The sequence below is a fragment of the Tinamus guttatus genome, unplaced genomic scaffold (assembly GCF_059628265.1).
Source record: "Tinamus guttatus ecotype Peru unplaced genomic scaffold, ASM5962826v1 Tinamus_guttatus_pri_ptg000649l, whole genome shotgun sequence".
Taxonomy (NCBI): Eukaryota; Metazoa; Chordata; class Aves; order Tinamiformes; family Tinamidae; genus Tinamus; species Tinamus guttatus.
The window spans coordinates 2,098,548-2,114,051 of record NW_028289183.1 but is presented as its reverse complement, the minus strand read 5'-3'; the positions used below and the strand labels follow the sequence as shown (position 1 = coordinate 2,114,051).

At 54.3% G+C, this 15,504-nt stretch overlaps 1 protein-coding gene across 1 annotated transcript; it reads left to right on the top strand.

The window, feature by feature from the left end:
* The first annotated feature begins 1,526 nt into the window (after window positions 1-1,526).
* CDR2L (cerebellar degeneration related protein 2 like) lies at window positions 1,527-14,605 on the top strand. Its single transcript, XM_088535844.1, has 5 exons — window positions 1,527-1,665; window positions 9,621-9,733; window positions 10,828-10,976; window positions 11,751-11,915; window positions 12,991-14,605. Exons 1-5 carry the CDS (start codon window positions 1,593-1,595, stop codon window positions 13,874-13,876), a joined length of 1,386 nt encoding a protein of 461 aa, XP_088391970.1. The 5' UTR covers window positions 1,527-1,592; the 3' UTR covers window positions 13,877-14,605.
* The last annotated feature ends 899 nt before the right edge of the window (window positions 14,606-15,504 follow it).

The following is a 15,504-nucleotide window of genomic DNA, read 5'->3' as shown; positions in this document are numbered from 1 at the left end:
CTAGGACTTTGTTCCTGGGACTTCACTCATTTGCTGTGGCTGTGCTGCACAGATGAATGATGACAACTTGTAGCCAGGAACAGAATACTGTTCACTATATATATATTTCAGTTAGGATTTCCGCATTTCTACATTAAAAATACTCAGAAAAAAAAAGACCTGGGAGCCATGTAGACATGGCTTTCTCCCAACATGCTATGCCTGCTTCATTAACTCTGCTGAGTTACAAATGCTGGCTTAAAAGAGACTCCTTGAGGCTGCTCTGCAGTTCCATTAAGGCTGGATACTCTCAAGGCAGTCGCTGAATTGGAGGGAAATACATGGATAAGGACAGAGAGGTCCATGAGGAGACCAGGACAATCACCCTAAATCCCTCTGCTCTTGCGTAAACATCTATTGCCTTTTCTGTAGGCACCAATACAGAGCGGCGGAATCAAATATAGATCTAGGGAGCTTCAGTACCCAGCAGGCAAAAAAAAATTCTCAATCCGCCTTCACATGGGTTACTTTGTGCCATAGAGTCCCTCCCAGACCTCAGGGTGAACAAGGACAAACACACACACCAAATTCCACAGTAGCAAACAAGAGCAAATCCACTTTCACTAATCCTTATTGCACTGGACTGACGAACAAAATCCCAAGCCTTTTCCCGAACCTGCCTGTCTATAACAGACACAACTCCTCCAATTCCTCCTCCAGACCCTACAGATCCTCTTTCCCCTCAGTTCTAGATTCCTTCCATCCTTCTGAAAAAAATAAAAATAAAAATAAATAAAAATAAAGCAATGACAAGAAAACAAGATCTTGTGATGAAACCTGAGAGAAAAGCTTGTGTCATAAACAGTGATTTCTTATTAGGGTGCAAATGCAGAGGCCAAGGAAGAGCTCAAGAATAGGTAACACTAAGGAGATGCTGTGGGTGGTTTATAAGGGATTCCCCTTTTACATGCATCCCTAGAGACCCCTAGGTTGAAAAAACCTTGATTTGAGGAGCAACACACCCAAGGAGGCCAAGGCAGGGAAGCGACAGCCTCCCTGCTGAAGGCTCCCAAGAAAAGGAGGCTGCTGGTTGCCCAAAGTCACCAAGGGGGCCACCCCCTGCACCCCAAAAGGTGCCTGTACCAGCCCCCTACCCAGCTGCCTTCCCGGTGCGGGGGCACAACGGATTGTAACGGGGACGGGCTGCAAGGCAGCCCCGCTTCTCCCCGCAGCCCCCAGGCAGCCCAAACCAGCAGCAGCCGCCGGGGGAGCCGGCACCCCCTGCCCGCCCCGCTGGCAGCGGCGGGGCTGGGCGGAGAGGAGCAGGAGGCCTCGCCTCCGCCTTCCCTCTCGCCCGCTTCCCTTGCAGCATTTCCATGCTAGAGGTCCCCACCGAGCTGCGGAGAGAGGCTCTGCCCGCCCGCGCCGGGGCCTCTTCCTTTGTGCATCCCCCGGCCCCGCCGCGGAGCCCCCGCACCGGCCCCGGCCCCGCTCCCGGGCGCGGCGGCGGCCCCGGCCCTGCGCGGGCGGCCTGGCCCGGCCCGGCGCGGCCCGGCCCGCTTCGGTGCTGCCCGCGGATGCGGCGCGTCCCGCCCGGCCGCCGCCGCCGCTAAATGCTGAGCAGGATGGAGGAGTTTCCGAGCGAGGAAGAGGAGCCCTGGTACGACCAGCAGGACCTGGAGCAGGGTAAGGGAGAGGGCCCGGGGGCCGCGGGGGAGCTGCCCCGGGGAAGGGGCACGGCGGGATGTCCCCTGCTTCGCACGCCCGGCCCTTGGTCCTGCGCTGGCACCGCCGCAGAAATCCCGGCTGCTCCCAGCCGCTGTCCTGGCCCTGCGAAGTTGAGACCCGGTTCAGATGCAGGGAGGGAGCCCGGCTCCGGCCTGAGCACCAGGAGGGGCCGTTTTGATGCGTGCCACAAAGCCGGGGCCCCGGCAAACTCGCCGCAGGCGGAATCGCACCCGGAGAGCAGCGAGGGGCTGCTTTAATCCCAGCGCTGCTCGAGCTATCCGACACGCTGCTTGGAAACGAATACAGCAGCAATGATTTACTGTGGAGCTGAGGATGCTGAGAGTGTTTCCCAAAGGCTCCCGCTGCACCGGCCTAAATCCAAGGGGAGCCAAAGCTTCTAAATCACCAAATTACTCACGGAGATTTTTACGAGGCAGCCATAAAAGCAGGAGGAATGGGGAAGGAGAGAAAAATCAATGTCATTTCCAACAGCAAAATTAGGCTGGCTGGAAAAAGACAAACACTCGCGTAGAGTGGTTTAAAGTAACTGTGCTTACATTCACACTGGTTTTGTACCATCTTTATCTTAGTGCTGGACAGCTGGTAGCTGGGTGTATTTGGGGATTTTATGTGTTTTTGTTTTTTGGTGGTTTTATTTTGGTTGTCTTAACAGTTTGAGTCAACACACAGTAAGCAGCAGCTGGCAGAAATCCTGTGTCAGATGAGGGGTCCCCAAAAGAACTAGAATAGTCCACATACAGGGAAAGTCATTCACACCCAGGTAGAGGCACTTACTTGAGCCAGGTGGCTGCCCGGGAGGACGTGTGGTCCCGGTCCCACCGCAGCGCCGCTGCCTCGGCCCTCCAGCACATTTGGGCAGGATGCAAAGTTTACACAACTTCCTGCAGGGCAGAGGCTCCGCAGGGAATGACAACAGCCCCCGGGGAATTTTACCGTGGGTTTTAACCCCAGCTGCTCAGCTAACGGCAGTCGCCCCGAGCAGGCCCCGCTCTGCCAAGCGCCGCGCTGGGGTTGAGCCAGCGCAGGAGCAGAGCTGGAGCTCCTTGCTGAATAAACAGTGCAGCCTTTGAGCGCTCACCAATTCGCATCTCTGGTGACGTCTTCGCGCCGCTCACAAGGGGACCGGGCGCTGGGCCAGGATGGGGCTGAGGAGCAGCGGCGCTAAGGACGGGCGCGGGAGGCTCGAGCAACGCGGGTGCGAGGGGTTTTTAGCCCAGCGCTGTCACCGCTCTCGAGTTCATGAGTCAGCACTGCTGAGGTGCCACCCAGAGCACCTTGCCATGGGCAGCCGCGTCCCCAGCTCCGTCCCAGCCGTGGGCACGCAGAACTGGCACCCCATGCTGCAGAGAGCCTCCAGCTTGGAGCATACATAGGAAACGGCCCCCAGACAAAGCCCAGCGGTGGGATTTGCAGCCTCCTGGAAGAAGGAGAGGGCTGTGGTATACTAGGCAAACCCAGAAGGAGGGTGTAACTGAAACCCGCATGCGGGGAAGGTCCTGGGGGGTAACCACAGGCACCATTAACTGGTGGGATGCACAAAGTGCTGCAAAGGCCAGCGCTGGGTTGTGCCCGTGCCCACCGTGCCTTGATGCTACGGCCCTGGTGACATCCAGGGCACTCTGGTGACTGCACAGCTGGGGCTGGTCCAGCACAGCGCACTGACGGCCGGACAGCAAGGACAGGGACAGGCCAGCGGGCCCAGGCGGCACCGGGAAGGCGGCCGACAAAAGCGCTGGCTGAAAGAGGCTCCTTAGGAGCCGGAGCCGGGAGAAGGAAAAGCCGGAGAAGGTTTCTGCACAATCCGGGTGGTTGCCGAGCCTTTATCCCCGTTTCCTAGTATCATCAAATATTTATTACATTTACATCCCAAACTGTTTGCTAAGCAACGGCTGGCTTAACCGGCAGCTCCGCAATGCTTATGTTAATTAACCATTTTAGCCCCGCCGAATAAATCGTGTCTCCAGCTCCCCTCCAAGCACCTGTTACTTCCCTCCCCCATCCTCCAGCTCCAGCTGCTGAAATAACACGCTCTGAGGTGAGAAAACCACCCGCAACCCCTCCGGTTTTCCGGGCCATCCCCCCGGGTCTCGGAGGTGGCCGGAGCTGGTCTCCTCGTAGCCTCGCTCCAATGGAGCCGGAGCCGCTCTGCTTCCTCCACCCGTTTCGCCTGCTCCGAGGGCTCATACTGACCTCAGGTCCCAGCCAGGTGATTGGCCAGGGACAAGGGAACAGTGCTGGTGCCCCTGGAAGTGCCTCATTCCTGTGCTGTTCCTTTTCTCATTAAAGGAAGATGTAATCCCCTGCAGTGTTGACTGCTTGCTAGCTGGGCTGTGCTGTTCACTAGGCTTTGGTGAGCCCAGTCCATCACATCTGCATCCAAGTGGAGCGGAGACAAGGCCCAGCAGTTACCTGCAAGTCACCTCTAGCCTCAGTCTCCCGCGTACCACTCTCCTCAAGCAAATCCTTCTCTCATCCACCCTGCCCAATTCCCCGATTTTCCCAGTCTCCCCCTGCCAGGGCTTAGGTTGAGCCAAGAAGCACCAGCGTGCGGCCCAAGAGAAGGGCTCCAAGTGCCCCAAGCCTCGAGACACGTCCCCTGCGCAGATGAAGCCACCTGGCACCGCTCCGGTGCCAGCGCAGCACCTCGCTGCCACGGCAGGATTGATTGTCCTCTCGTCCCGGGAAGCCACGCAGACTTTTGGGCCAAGCTGTCTGCAATGCAGAAGTAGGGCTTGATGGCTATAACCTCCAAAGGTCTCCAGATCTAAGCATCTTATTTTAATTCCTCCCCCGGCCAAACACGCGGTTGGTTGCATGCTAAGAAGGAAAATGAGGCAAGGTGCTGAGCTTGCACCGCTCCCAACTCATCCGTATAATAATAGGGACTCACGGGCAGTCTGGGATCAGCCCTGCTGTCACTGTTGCACAGGGGATCGTCACCAACACCCTCCAGCAGCCACAACTGCCCCTTTTCTGCCACCACCCAACCTCAACAAGGTGATCCATAAAGCTGCAACGCGCCATCAACTCGCCCAAGGCCTTCCCTGCCAGGGGAGCAGGCAGTCCCCCAAGCTGTTCCTCACTCGGGGAGCAGTTATCCCAGCTCCCCGGTTTGGAAATAAGCCACATGGGGTTGGGAATAAGCCAGGAGCCCAGTGGTTAATGTGCTGCCCATCAAGGGACCGAGCTGGCCCTGCAGTAGCCATCTCTTGTGTGCAGGAGCTGGGAGCTTTCCATGGCTAAATGCCGAACTGAGGGGAACCTCAGGCTTGGAAATGACAGGAGGGACCAGAGAGCCACCAGCAGACAAGGAAATAAACTGACATTTAGGTCAAGCTTTCCCATAAGGAAGCAATGGGAGGCTCCAGATTTGGAAAAATATACATATATTCCTAGGATGCAGATTCCCCTGGTACGGGGAGAAGGCAAGAAAAGAGGGCATAAGGGAGCCCTGCACCATGACTCTCAGGATATCCCTCTACTCTCGCACAGAAACTCCTTTCTCCAGCTGCTGAAACCAGGCACATACTTCCAGCTGTGGGAGGGAATGGAATTTGAGGAGAAGGGAAGAAAGAAACCAGAGAATTTTCTCCATCTCCCATGTGGAAGAGCGCTAAGAGCGCTTCTCCTCAGCAGGGACCCTCATTGGCTCCATCCGCCGCAACCCCGACCCACAGGAGCTCGGAGCCAAGGAGCATCCTGCCACTGTCACCCTGCAAAAGGAGCCTGTCCCCCCACGGATGCGTTTTCCATCCTCATTCATCTCTCTGGTACCAGCCAGTGCCAGCCGGTGACAGGGCATCGAGCCCGTGTGACAGGCGGAGCAGTGACAGCATAAGGGCCCCATCCTGCTTCTCTGGGAAGCAGCACTGGTGCCCAGGCCAGTGCAGAGCTTCTCACTTCCACACAGTCACCCCCACTGCTGAAAGGCCTTTTGCAATGAGCGCAGGGACAGATCCCTGCCCCACGTGACTCTAGAATTGCTCCGTGTGCTCCTCCCGGGTGCATCTTCAGGGCTTCCAAAACTGCTACTTAACGTGTTCCAAAATACATGCACAGGCCAAGAACTTTGGAGACTGTGTCTCAGAAAATACCTCAGAGGAACGAGACCAGATGTTCAACAACTGGTCTCCAAACAGCTGGGAATTTTAAACTGATTTTCTGTTGCTCTCCATTTGTTTTTACCCACGAATCCTAGGCAGACAGCTATAAACCTTCCCTGCACAGGCAACAGATTAGTTTGCAGGTTCACAAAATGATTCCATTGCACTCTTTGGGCCAGTTCCTCCGGCATATCTTAGTTTAGTACATGTTGCAGCCACGTTGGTACTTCCCTGTTAACTTGTCTCCTCCTTGCAAATCTTAGCAGTTAGAGCATGCAGCAGACAGGGATGTCATCCTGCAGTCTTCCAAGTCTTCTCAGCATGCAGGCACAGACTCGGTCCTGGAAGAGGCACAGGATCCTGAGCCGGTGTAGGAGGCAAAGCCAGGAGCATCCGTGGGGCCAGAGCTGGGGCTGCTCCCAGCCCAGCCAAATCGCTGGGGACCCGCGGGGCCACCTGTGTCCGCTGGCAAGGGGACAGCGAGGGCGGCCTGTGACAGCCGGGAGCAGGGGAGCGCCTTGCGGGAACGCGGCCGGTGCTGGGGGCTGCTCCCTTCTGCACATAGTGGGAGTCACACACATCCCCTTCCTGCTAATCCTGCTCTTCCATCCCAGCTCTGCCACAACCTCCTGCTCCACAAAACCACGAGGCAGGTTTCCCCACGGCCTCAATCCACGCGTCTCCATCTTCAGCATCGACAGAGCCCAAGCCTCTCCTGGTCCTGCGCTCTGCGTCCCACCATAACTCATCGGCTGGCGCCGTCTCCGCTGCCCGGGGCGGCCCCGCGTGCAGGGAAGCGCTCGCCTCCCTTCTCTCACCCTCTTTCCCCTCTTGTCCTCCACAGCAGCTCTGTTCTTGCACATTTGGGATGCTCTGCAATCCAGGCGCAGCGTCGGAGCCTCCGAGCTCCCTGCAGCCATTAGAGCCAAGGCAAACAGCCATGGAAGCTGCTTGGATAAGAGAACAGCTGGGAAAGGCCCAACTGCGCTTTAGTAACACACTCCGGGTTATTGTGCACCAGCAACACGGCAAAACACACACTGACTGTCACGGGCCAGGGACAGGGCTGCCATATATATGTCTGTATAGATATATATGTCTCATAAGCAGCAGGAGCTGTGCTAGGTCCTACACTACACAGACTCCCTCCATCACTTGCCGTGGAGCAGCAGCAAGAGCCATATGCAAGAGTTGATCTTCACTGTAATGAACCCAGGCGGTGCAACCCCTTGCAACTAAGAAGAAAAACAAGTGAGCAGCAAGTACAACCTTCCCTGGGGTAAATCAGTGCAGCATCATTTATTTACATGTTGAAAGGAATAATTGCACCTAACCTTGACTCTAAATAGCCGCGTGTAATGGGGCAGACATCAAGCGCTATTAAATTCAACATGAACAGCATTAAACAACAGCTCCCAACTCTCAGCCAGGGCCATCCGTCAGTTCCCAAGCTCCCTGAGCCTCTCCGGAGGCCCCTGCACCAGCTGCAATAGCAGTTCCTGGGCTCTGAGTCAGCCTTGGCCCATCCTGGCCACCAGCTAAAGCTCATGGTGGGGGGAAGGTGTTTGAGGACACGGGGCAAAGCACAGCAGCCTTGGCCTTCACTGGGCCCAGCAGATGTTGAGCCCTTGCGAGCAGAGGCACCTTGTCCCACGGCCTAAATGGTCACGTTGCCCAGCGAGCCCACGAGATGTTGCCCAGGTACCTGTTGCTGGTCCCCAGCCTCTTTCACTCAAACACAGCCTTCCACAGGTTCTGCCTCGGGATCTTCTGAAGTTTGTCCGGAGACACAGACCCATAGGAGCCATGGTCAGTGCCAGGAGCAAGAGAGATCTGAAGATGTTAAAGCTCTTTCCTGCATCGTCCCCACAGTGCCACAGGTTGGGGACCCCCAGGAGTCCAACAGGTGGGAAGAGAGGGCTCAGCTACAAGGGAATGGTGGAGACGAGACAACAGGGGCTGCCTTGGCCAGCGTGCGCATCTCGATGGCTGCCACTCTCTAGAAACACGAAAGGAACCAACTTCCTGGAGCCTCCCAGGCCCTTATGCTCAAAATGGAAGAGCCAATTTGCTGCTCAGAGCTCAACCCCATCCTTTCTTCTTCCCCTCTTCTCCCCAAATGCTGCCTGTTTCCCCCATTCAATTATTGCCGACAGAGCCCTTTAAATTACAACGCAGAATCCTGTGCTGCCTAATCCACTTAACTCAACCCCAGCTGATTAAATTGGATGCCATGTGGTGGGCGAGCACTGATGTAATCCACAGGGACGGGGACGTTCTTGACTCTTTTCCCGAGCCCAGCACAGACCCCTCTCCTTGCTGCATCGCTCCGGCAGGACAGGACAGATTCACACTGTGCCAGTCACCAGCAGCAACACAGACTCCATCAGCTCACGTCAATACAGCCCCGAGCAGCCTAAAGGCACAAATTCCCATCCGGCTCTGCCGGCTGCTCCCGCTGCTCCCCAGCCAGGTTACCGCACACTCAGTCCCCCAAGGGCACTTTGGAAATTGGAGGAATTTCACGGCTGTAGAATCGGTGAAGGACGTCTGCCCACGGGGATACGTGCCAACATCTTGATTACGCTCGTGGCTGCGATGGCAGCTCCCAGACCAGGTCATGGGGAAGTTATGGTTATTATAATTAAGAAGGTCACATCCTAGACTAGCCACGAGTGGCAGATCCTGCTCTGTCCACACCATGGCATTGCCAATCCTTGTGTATCCACAAACTGCAAGACGACCATGGTGGAAATTAAAAGAGTAATAGCACACATTAATAACTGTTCCTCACCTTCTGCTGTTAGAGGCTGTGTGTCAGATTTCCAGTCTGGAAATTCACCTTTTAAAGCTCCGTGAAAACTGGGAACCCCTGTGAGCCCAGCAGACAGGGCTTACAGCAAACAACCAAGGGCTGTGTGAATGTGGAAGGGTTTTGCAGGAGGCATCGGCGCCATCCAAGAGCCATAAACAGCATCACCTGAGGCATGGAAACACCTGACAGTGCCAGACATGCAGGGCTCTGGGTATTCTTTTAAAGCAAGAGGTGACAAATCCAGTGCTTCAGCTGACCACACAGTTAACAACCAATTCCCTGCACTTCTCCTAAGGCCCAACTATGTCTGCCTTTAAAGCTGAAAGTTTTAAAGGTTGAGGGAGTGGAAAAGGGAGAATATGAGGTGGCTGTTCCTCAACGACCTCTGCATCACCAGGTTCCCTCAAGCTGCAGCCAAAGCTTCAGTGCACGCATGGAAAAGCCAGGGAAGCCCCAGGCCTCTTCCCTGCCCATCACTTACCACTGGTGACAGCAGGGCAGCAGTGGCCAGGAGAACCAGCACTGCAGGGACGCTGGGGACAACCTGTGTGACCGGCGGGTGCTGGTACCCACAGGGACCACGAACCCGGAGGAAGACGAGCACCCGCTGGTGGTGTTGGGTGTCCTCGGGGCACGCAGGGTTTTATTACTCGTGTCAGTCTATTAGCAAGTGATGGATGGAGGCCAAGGGGGGGAGGAAAGACACTCCCTTCATTAGAGATAACAATATAATTTACAGAGCATCCAGCAGCCTCACGGAGCTTTACAAACCTTGCTCTCATCCTGATAGATGCTGAGCCCCTCGCAGCCCCCTCAGGCCTCAGCAGCCAGGGCTGGGGACACCAAGTGTTGGCCATGGCCAGGCCTTGGGGACCTGGTCCTGGCCGTGCACAGCCTCCCTGCACCTCCCCGGCACCCAGCAAGGGCCAGATCCTGCCCGGCTCTGAGCTCTCCTTTTCCCCCCTCTTTTCCAGACTTGCATTTGGCGGCCGAGCTGGGGAAGACGCTGCTGGAGCGCAACAAGGAGCTGGAGGACTCGCTGCAGCAGATGTACGCGACCAACGAGGAGCAAGTGCAGGAGATCGAGGTAGGGCCGCAGCCGGGCCGCTCGACCCTGTCGCTGCCGTCACCACAGCACAACCGCGTGTGGAAAGGGACCTGCCAAAGCGGTTCCTGTTATTCCTAATTGTGCCTGTGCCCCTCGACTCTGCTGACCCAGAACCCTGCTCTGGGCCTCCAACTAAGCAGCTTTCCTAGGAGCTGCCACATGAACCGCCTCTTCCTGCAGCCTTTGGGATCAGGGGACTCATTCTAAGAGTCCCCAGAGCTTACAGGCTTAAGCCTACTGTATGAGGAGGGGTTTCCTCCCCTGGAAAACTTCCAGGCTTCTGGAAACCACAAAAACATTGAAAACCTCCGGATTTAAGAGAGATGCAGGGCAGAGAAGGGGCAAGAACTGGCCCAAGGAGCATGAAGGCTGCAAGGGGCTGAGGAATTAAGTGTGAGGACACTAGTGACCAAGCACCCCAGCCCTGCAGCACACATCCACCAGCGCCAGCAGATACCATCTCTGGATGAGCCCTTGAGTAGATGTCTCTGCTTCAAAGGGCTGGTCTTCAAAAAAAAAAAATTGCTTTCTCCAGCAAAATAGTGAGCCCCAAAGATTTGGTTCCTTACACAGTTGCTACCCCAAGCCCCTGGTGCTGCAGAGAGGCAGTCCAGGGCTTTGCAGAACGTATTTCAGTAGCAGACTCAGACTTTGATGCAAACCAGCAAAGCCCAGGGGTCTCCTCGCATTTCACAGACTCAGATTTTTAAGCCCAAGTTCCTAAGGAAACGCAGCTTCCGCGGTTGATCTGTCAAATGATCCCATAACCCAGAGCCAGTTTCCGTGCACCCCGGTGAAGGGGTTCGGTCACAGGGATATCACCTTCCTTTGGGTTTTGTGAGTAAATGAGCAGCTGAGCAGACAGCGATCGTGCTCAGAGGGCAGGGGAAGTTCAGCTGTATATTAGACACAAAAACATCTACAGAGGCAGGGGCAAGTATGAATAATTCACCTGGAAGCTGCTCTGGGCAAGTAGAGGAAAGTGTAGCCTTCACTACAATGGAAGTGAAGGCAGTGGGAACCCCACTTGCAAAACGCCCTGGACTTTGTCTCCGTTTTGGCTTTTCTTGCAGTACCTGACAAAGCAGCTCGAGATGTTGCGGCAGATGAACGAGCAGCACGCGAAGGTCTACGAGCAGCTAGACCTGACGGCGCGCGACCTGGAGCTGGCGAACCAGAAGCTGGTGCTCGAGAGCAAGACGTCGCAGCAGAAGATACAGTGGTGAGGGTCCCTCCTGCCCCAGCGCGCTGCTGGTTCACGTAGGGCCCCGGCACCCTTGGGACGAGGACTTGGGAGCTGCCAGGAGGGAGGCACAGCAGCCTCTCCTCCTTGGCATGGGTTTTTCCTTGAAGGAGAGGAAAATAATCATCAGAGACGGCCAGAGCAGACAGCCAGGGACAGAGCTGCTAGGGAAACCCTGTCCAGCCTGTGCTGAAACCCCAGTTTGTCAACAACTTCCTAAAACAGGCCCAGGCCCAAGGTCATCCCTGCAAACAACAGGCTGCTGAGCCAGGTCCTTGCGATCCTGCATCTTTTGCAAGTGGCTGCACAGAGAGGGGATTTTAGCACAGGGAGTTTTACCAGCTCAACAGCCAGGATAGAACCGTGTTTCTGGACAGTCTCTCCTTGTTTATTTGTGCAGGAGAAACAAGGAGAGAATGAATGGGTGCCAACTTGCCTGAACCTTCCCAAGAGAGAGACACCCCAAGATAGTGCTGACACCCCAGAGGTGACAGCTCATGCCAGAACAGGTCATTAACATTAACATGACCCCCTATTTCAATCGCCCACCCTGCTCTGGAAACACCAGAGGGGCCAATGAGAGGGACCAGCCCCTGCCATGAAAAGCAAGGGCTCAGCTCCTCGGCACACACGAGGAACCCAGGCTCCGCAGATGGGCTCTCTCCTTACAGGGAGGAACGTTGGGAAGAGCCATGGCCACGTGCCTGCCTCCTCACCTATGCTCTCTTTCTTTCTCTCTCTGCCTCCCTGCAGCTTGACAGAAACCATCGAGGGGCTGCAGAACCAAGTGGAGGAGCTGCAGAAGCAGGTGGAGGAAATGCGGAGCTTGGAGCAGCTGCGCATTCGGCGGGAGAAGAGGGAGCGGCGCCGAACCATCCACACCTTCCCCTGCCTCAAGGAGCTCTGCTCCAGCCCCAGGTACGGAGGAGCAGGGAGGGCTCAGCCCCGGCTCTGATATCCCCCCCATTCCTGGGGGGGACCCACACACCCACGCGTGCAGGTCCAGGGCTGCATCAGAGCTTAAAACGTGAGGATGGAGATGATGCTTTTGTGCCCACCTTGGTTGTTGGCGAAGCAGAGCCTTCCTAACATCCATACTTGCTCCTGCTGAAAAGCCAGGAGCTGTGCTAATTCATTGACCTCACGAGGGCATTTCTTGCTTGGCTCTCTCTGTAATAGAACCTTCTTTAAATAGATAAGCAATCAATAAACTTTTTTACCGAAAGCATCCGCTGCCAGTGGTTGCAACCAGCCAACATTAGACTGTGCCTTTAGAGCATCCCCGTTGCTGCTGCAGTAATAACCTCCAGCAAAATCCACTTAAATGTCTGTGTGGTTCTTTTCCCCACCACCCCCTAGGACTGCTCTGCCCTCAATGCCACTGGACTGCACAGTTTGGCTTCCAGCAGTTGGTTTGAAGGTCACTGGGCCTGCTAGTAACTTGGAAATCTGTTCAATCCCCCCGCCACCATTCATGCCTCCCGGGGAAGCAGTGGTGCTTTCTTTTTTCTTTCCCACCCTCCAATTTGTTCTAAAAAGATAGGATGCCACAGGCACTTCATTGAGGAAAAGGCAAAACAGCTTTTCTGGGAAAGAGTATTTTACATCTCTAATTTGGTTCCACTGAGGTGAGCATTGAAAAAGGGGCAACACTGTCAAAAGTCTCTTTCCACCTCCATCTTCTGCTTCATATATCTTCTCCCACTCATTCTGGAGCATTTCCCAGACACAAGAAAGCAGAGCCAGCACTTCTCATTTTGGATTAGTTTTGTTGTTTTTATTTCTTTTTTTCTTTCAATTATTTGTTTTAAGCCTAGAGGCAGCAGTAAGAAGGAGAAATATCTTGCTCTGTGACCTCAGATTCTCACTTGGCTATTTCTTCTCTGGGCATCCATGGAGCTACTTCCATGACAACAAGCCACAGTCTGAGGAATTCACAGACTGTCATTTGGGGAATCTCTCTCAAGAGTCTTTTTTCCTCCCACTCTTCCAGGTATGAGGATGCATTCCAGGTCCATAGCTCTTCAACAGAGTTCAACCAGAAGCCACTAGAGCGGGAGAACGAGCGTCTCCAGGCCATGGTGAACTCCCTGAGGTCCCAAGTGAACCAGGAGAAGCAGCGGAAGGAGAGGGTGGAGCGGGAATACACCTCCGTCATCCAGGAGTACTCGGACCTCGAGCAGCGAGTGTGCGAGATGGAGAACTGCAAACTGCGCATCAAGGAACTGGAGGCAGAGCTCCTAGAGCTACAGCAGATGAAGCAAGTCAAGAAGTATCTGCTCAGCAGAGAAGACAACTTGTCCGAGGCCCTCCTCGAGCCGCTGAATAACGCCCCGGAAGCGGACTACATCGACCTCTCTGAGGAGGAGGGAGGGAAAAGCCACGGGCCGTCCATGACGCCGTCCCCCAACCACCCCGTCCGGAAAAGCTGCAGCGACACGGCCCTCAACGCCATCGTGACCAAGGACGCGGTGAGCCGGCACGAGGGCAATTACACGCTGCACGCCAACAACGTGCGCAAGCGGGGCATGTCCATCCTGAGGGAGGTGGACGAGCAGTATCACGCGCTGCTCGAGAAGTACGAAGAGCTCCTGAGCAAATGCCGGCAGCACAAGGACAGCGTGCGCCACACGGGGGTCCAAACGTCCCGCCCCATCTCTCGTGACAGCTCCTTCAGGGACTTCAGGGGAGAGGGACACGAGCTGGAAGAGCGGAAAACCATGGAGAAGACCATCACCAAACATGTAGAAGCTGTGGACAAGCGGCTGGAGCAAAGTCAGCCTGAGTACAAAGCTCTTTTTAAGGAGATCTTCTCCCGCATCCAGAAAACGAAAGCGGACATCAATTCAACAAAGGTGAAAAACAAGAGCAGCAAATGAGCCCTGACTCTGCAGTTCCTACATACAATCTCAACAGCCAAGTCTTCTCTTTAGCCCCAGGAAACATTCTGTGGCCTCACTGCTTTGAAGGTTCAAGAGATCTCATGTTACATTCGTGTATGGGAAGGGGACTCTTAAAGCAAGAAAATGTCACGGAGACCCAAGTCACTTTTTTAAGCTAGGGCTCTGGGCAACTTGTTGGAAAAATTGTACATTGTAGTTAGAGGATTTGAGAAAACTGTATGATGAATCTCTGCATGAGTTGCTGCCGCAGCCAGAAATCACAACAGCAACCAAACCCACATCTCAAAAAAGAAAACTGCTCACTTCCTCCACTCTTTTCAGCTTGTCTTACAGCCTCTCTGATTATCTGCAAGCAAAAGCCTGGATGTCCTCCAGTGTTCTGCACCAGCTGGAGCGCAGTGTTACAAAATAAAACTGAAAAAGCCATTGGAACTTCAGGGGCTGCTTGGGAACATCAGCCCAACCCCTCCACTTTGGTTTTATGGCTAAGGACCTGTGCTTAAACCTGAGAGACTTTCATCTAACCTTTCTCCTTCCCTAAAGGGCAGTATGTTCTTGCTATCTAAGCCATTCTCTTAGCAGTCAGGTTTTTCAGCTCTTTACAATGCAAGCGCATCGCAACTGGACAAACTTGAAGAGAAACATAAAACCGATTGTCCTGTCTCCATCAGCATCACTTGGTAATTCAGCCCATCCTCTCCAGGCTTCGTAGGCAAATGGGATTTCCTCGCTTTAAATCCACCCAGTACCTCCACGCAGGTCACTCGCTGTGCCTAGGAGGAACCTAATGACCAGGGCTTTCCTATAAGCTAGGCAATAAGTGCAGTTATAGTATGGAGGCATCAGCCCCCTGTGCTGTTCAAGAGGCTGTCGTGGCCCCATTGCCGCAAGCTCCTCGCATACAACCTGCATGGGCTTCCAAAACCTGCCTGCTGGACTCACCTGTACGAGGAGGACAACAGCAAAGCACCACATTGAGCAGCAAGAGCCCCGGCCCTGGCGCTGATCACAAACTGCCCCACACTTCTGCTCTGAATATATTTCCCAGAGGAGAGGAGGGATTTCAGCTTTCTGTTGAAAAAGAATCGAACGTGGCTGAGTTACTGTCTCCAAAGGTTGCACCTCTCATACTCCGGTTCACTGTCCAGCACTGAACTCTCCTCACTGCTGCTTCTGCAGACACAAACCCAGCCAAACGGCCACTGCAGTCTCAGGAATCGCCAGTTTCCATTTTTCATACACTACATGTTGACCATGTTAGGTCAGACGTGCGTTTTAGGCAGAGAAGCAGCATTTCATTACAGCTTAGACAACATCCAGAGCATTGAGCCACAGAAATTATTAATAATAATAAAAACAAAAGCAATTCAGTATAAGCTACCTATTCTGTACCCACCTAGAGAAACTTTAGGCCACATTTGGATTCTGTATTCACCCGTTTGCATCCCCAAAATATCTCAAGATTAGGGATTTTTGCTGTATTGACTAAAATAAATCTCATTTTGAAGGGGAAGGCCATAAAAATATAATTATGATGCAAATCTAGGGCCATAATGTTTTGAGGAGCTACCTTTATTTCACTCCCAGTGACATTAATATTGCAA

Excerpts from the sequence above, each read along its gene's own strand:
- CDR2L (XM_088535844.1), top strand. The coding sequence starts at position 1,593 with ATGCTGAGCAGGATGGAGGAGTTTCCGAGCGAGGAAGAGGAGCCCTGG. Across the intron at positions 9,734-10,827 it reads AGCAAGTGCAGGAGATCGAG|TACCTGACAAAGCAGCTCGA; the intron begins GTAGGGCCGCAG and ends CTTTTCTTGCAG. Across the intron at positions 11,916-12,990 it reads GAGCTCTGCTCCAGCCCCAG|GTATGAGGATGCATTCCAGG; the intron begins GTACGGAGGAGC and ends CCACTCTTCCAG.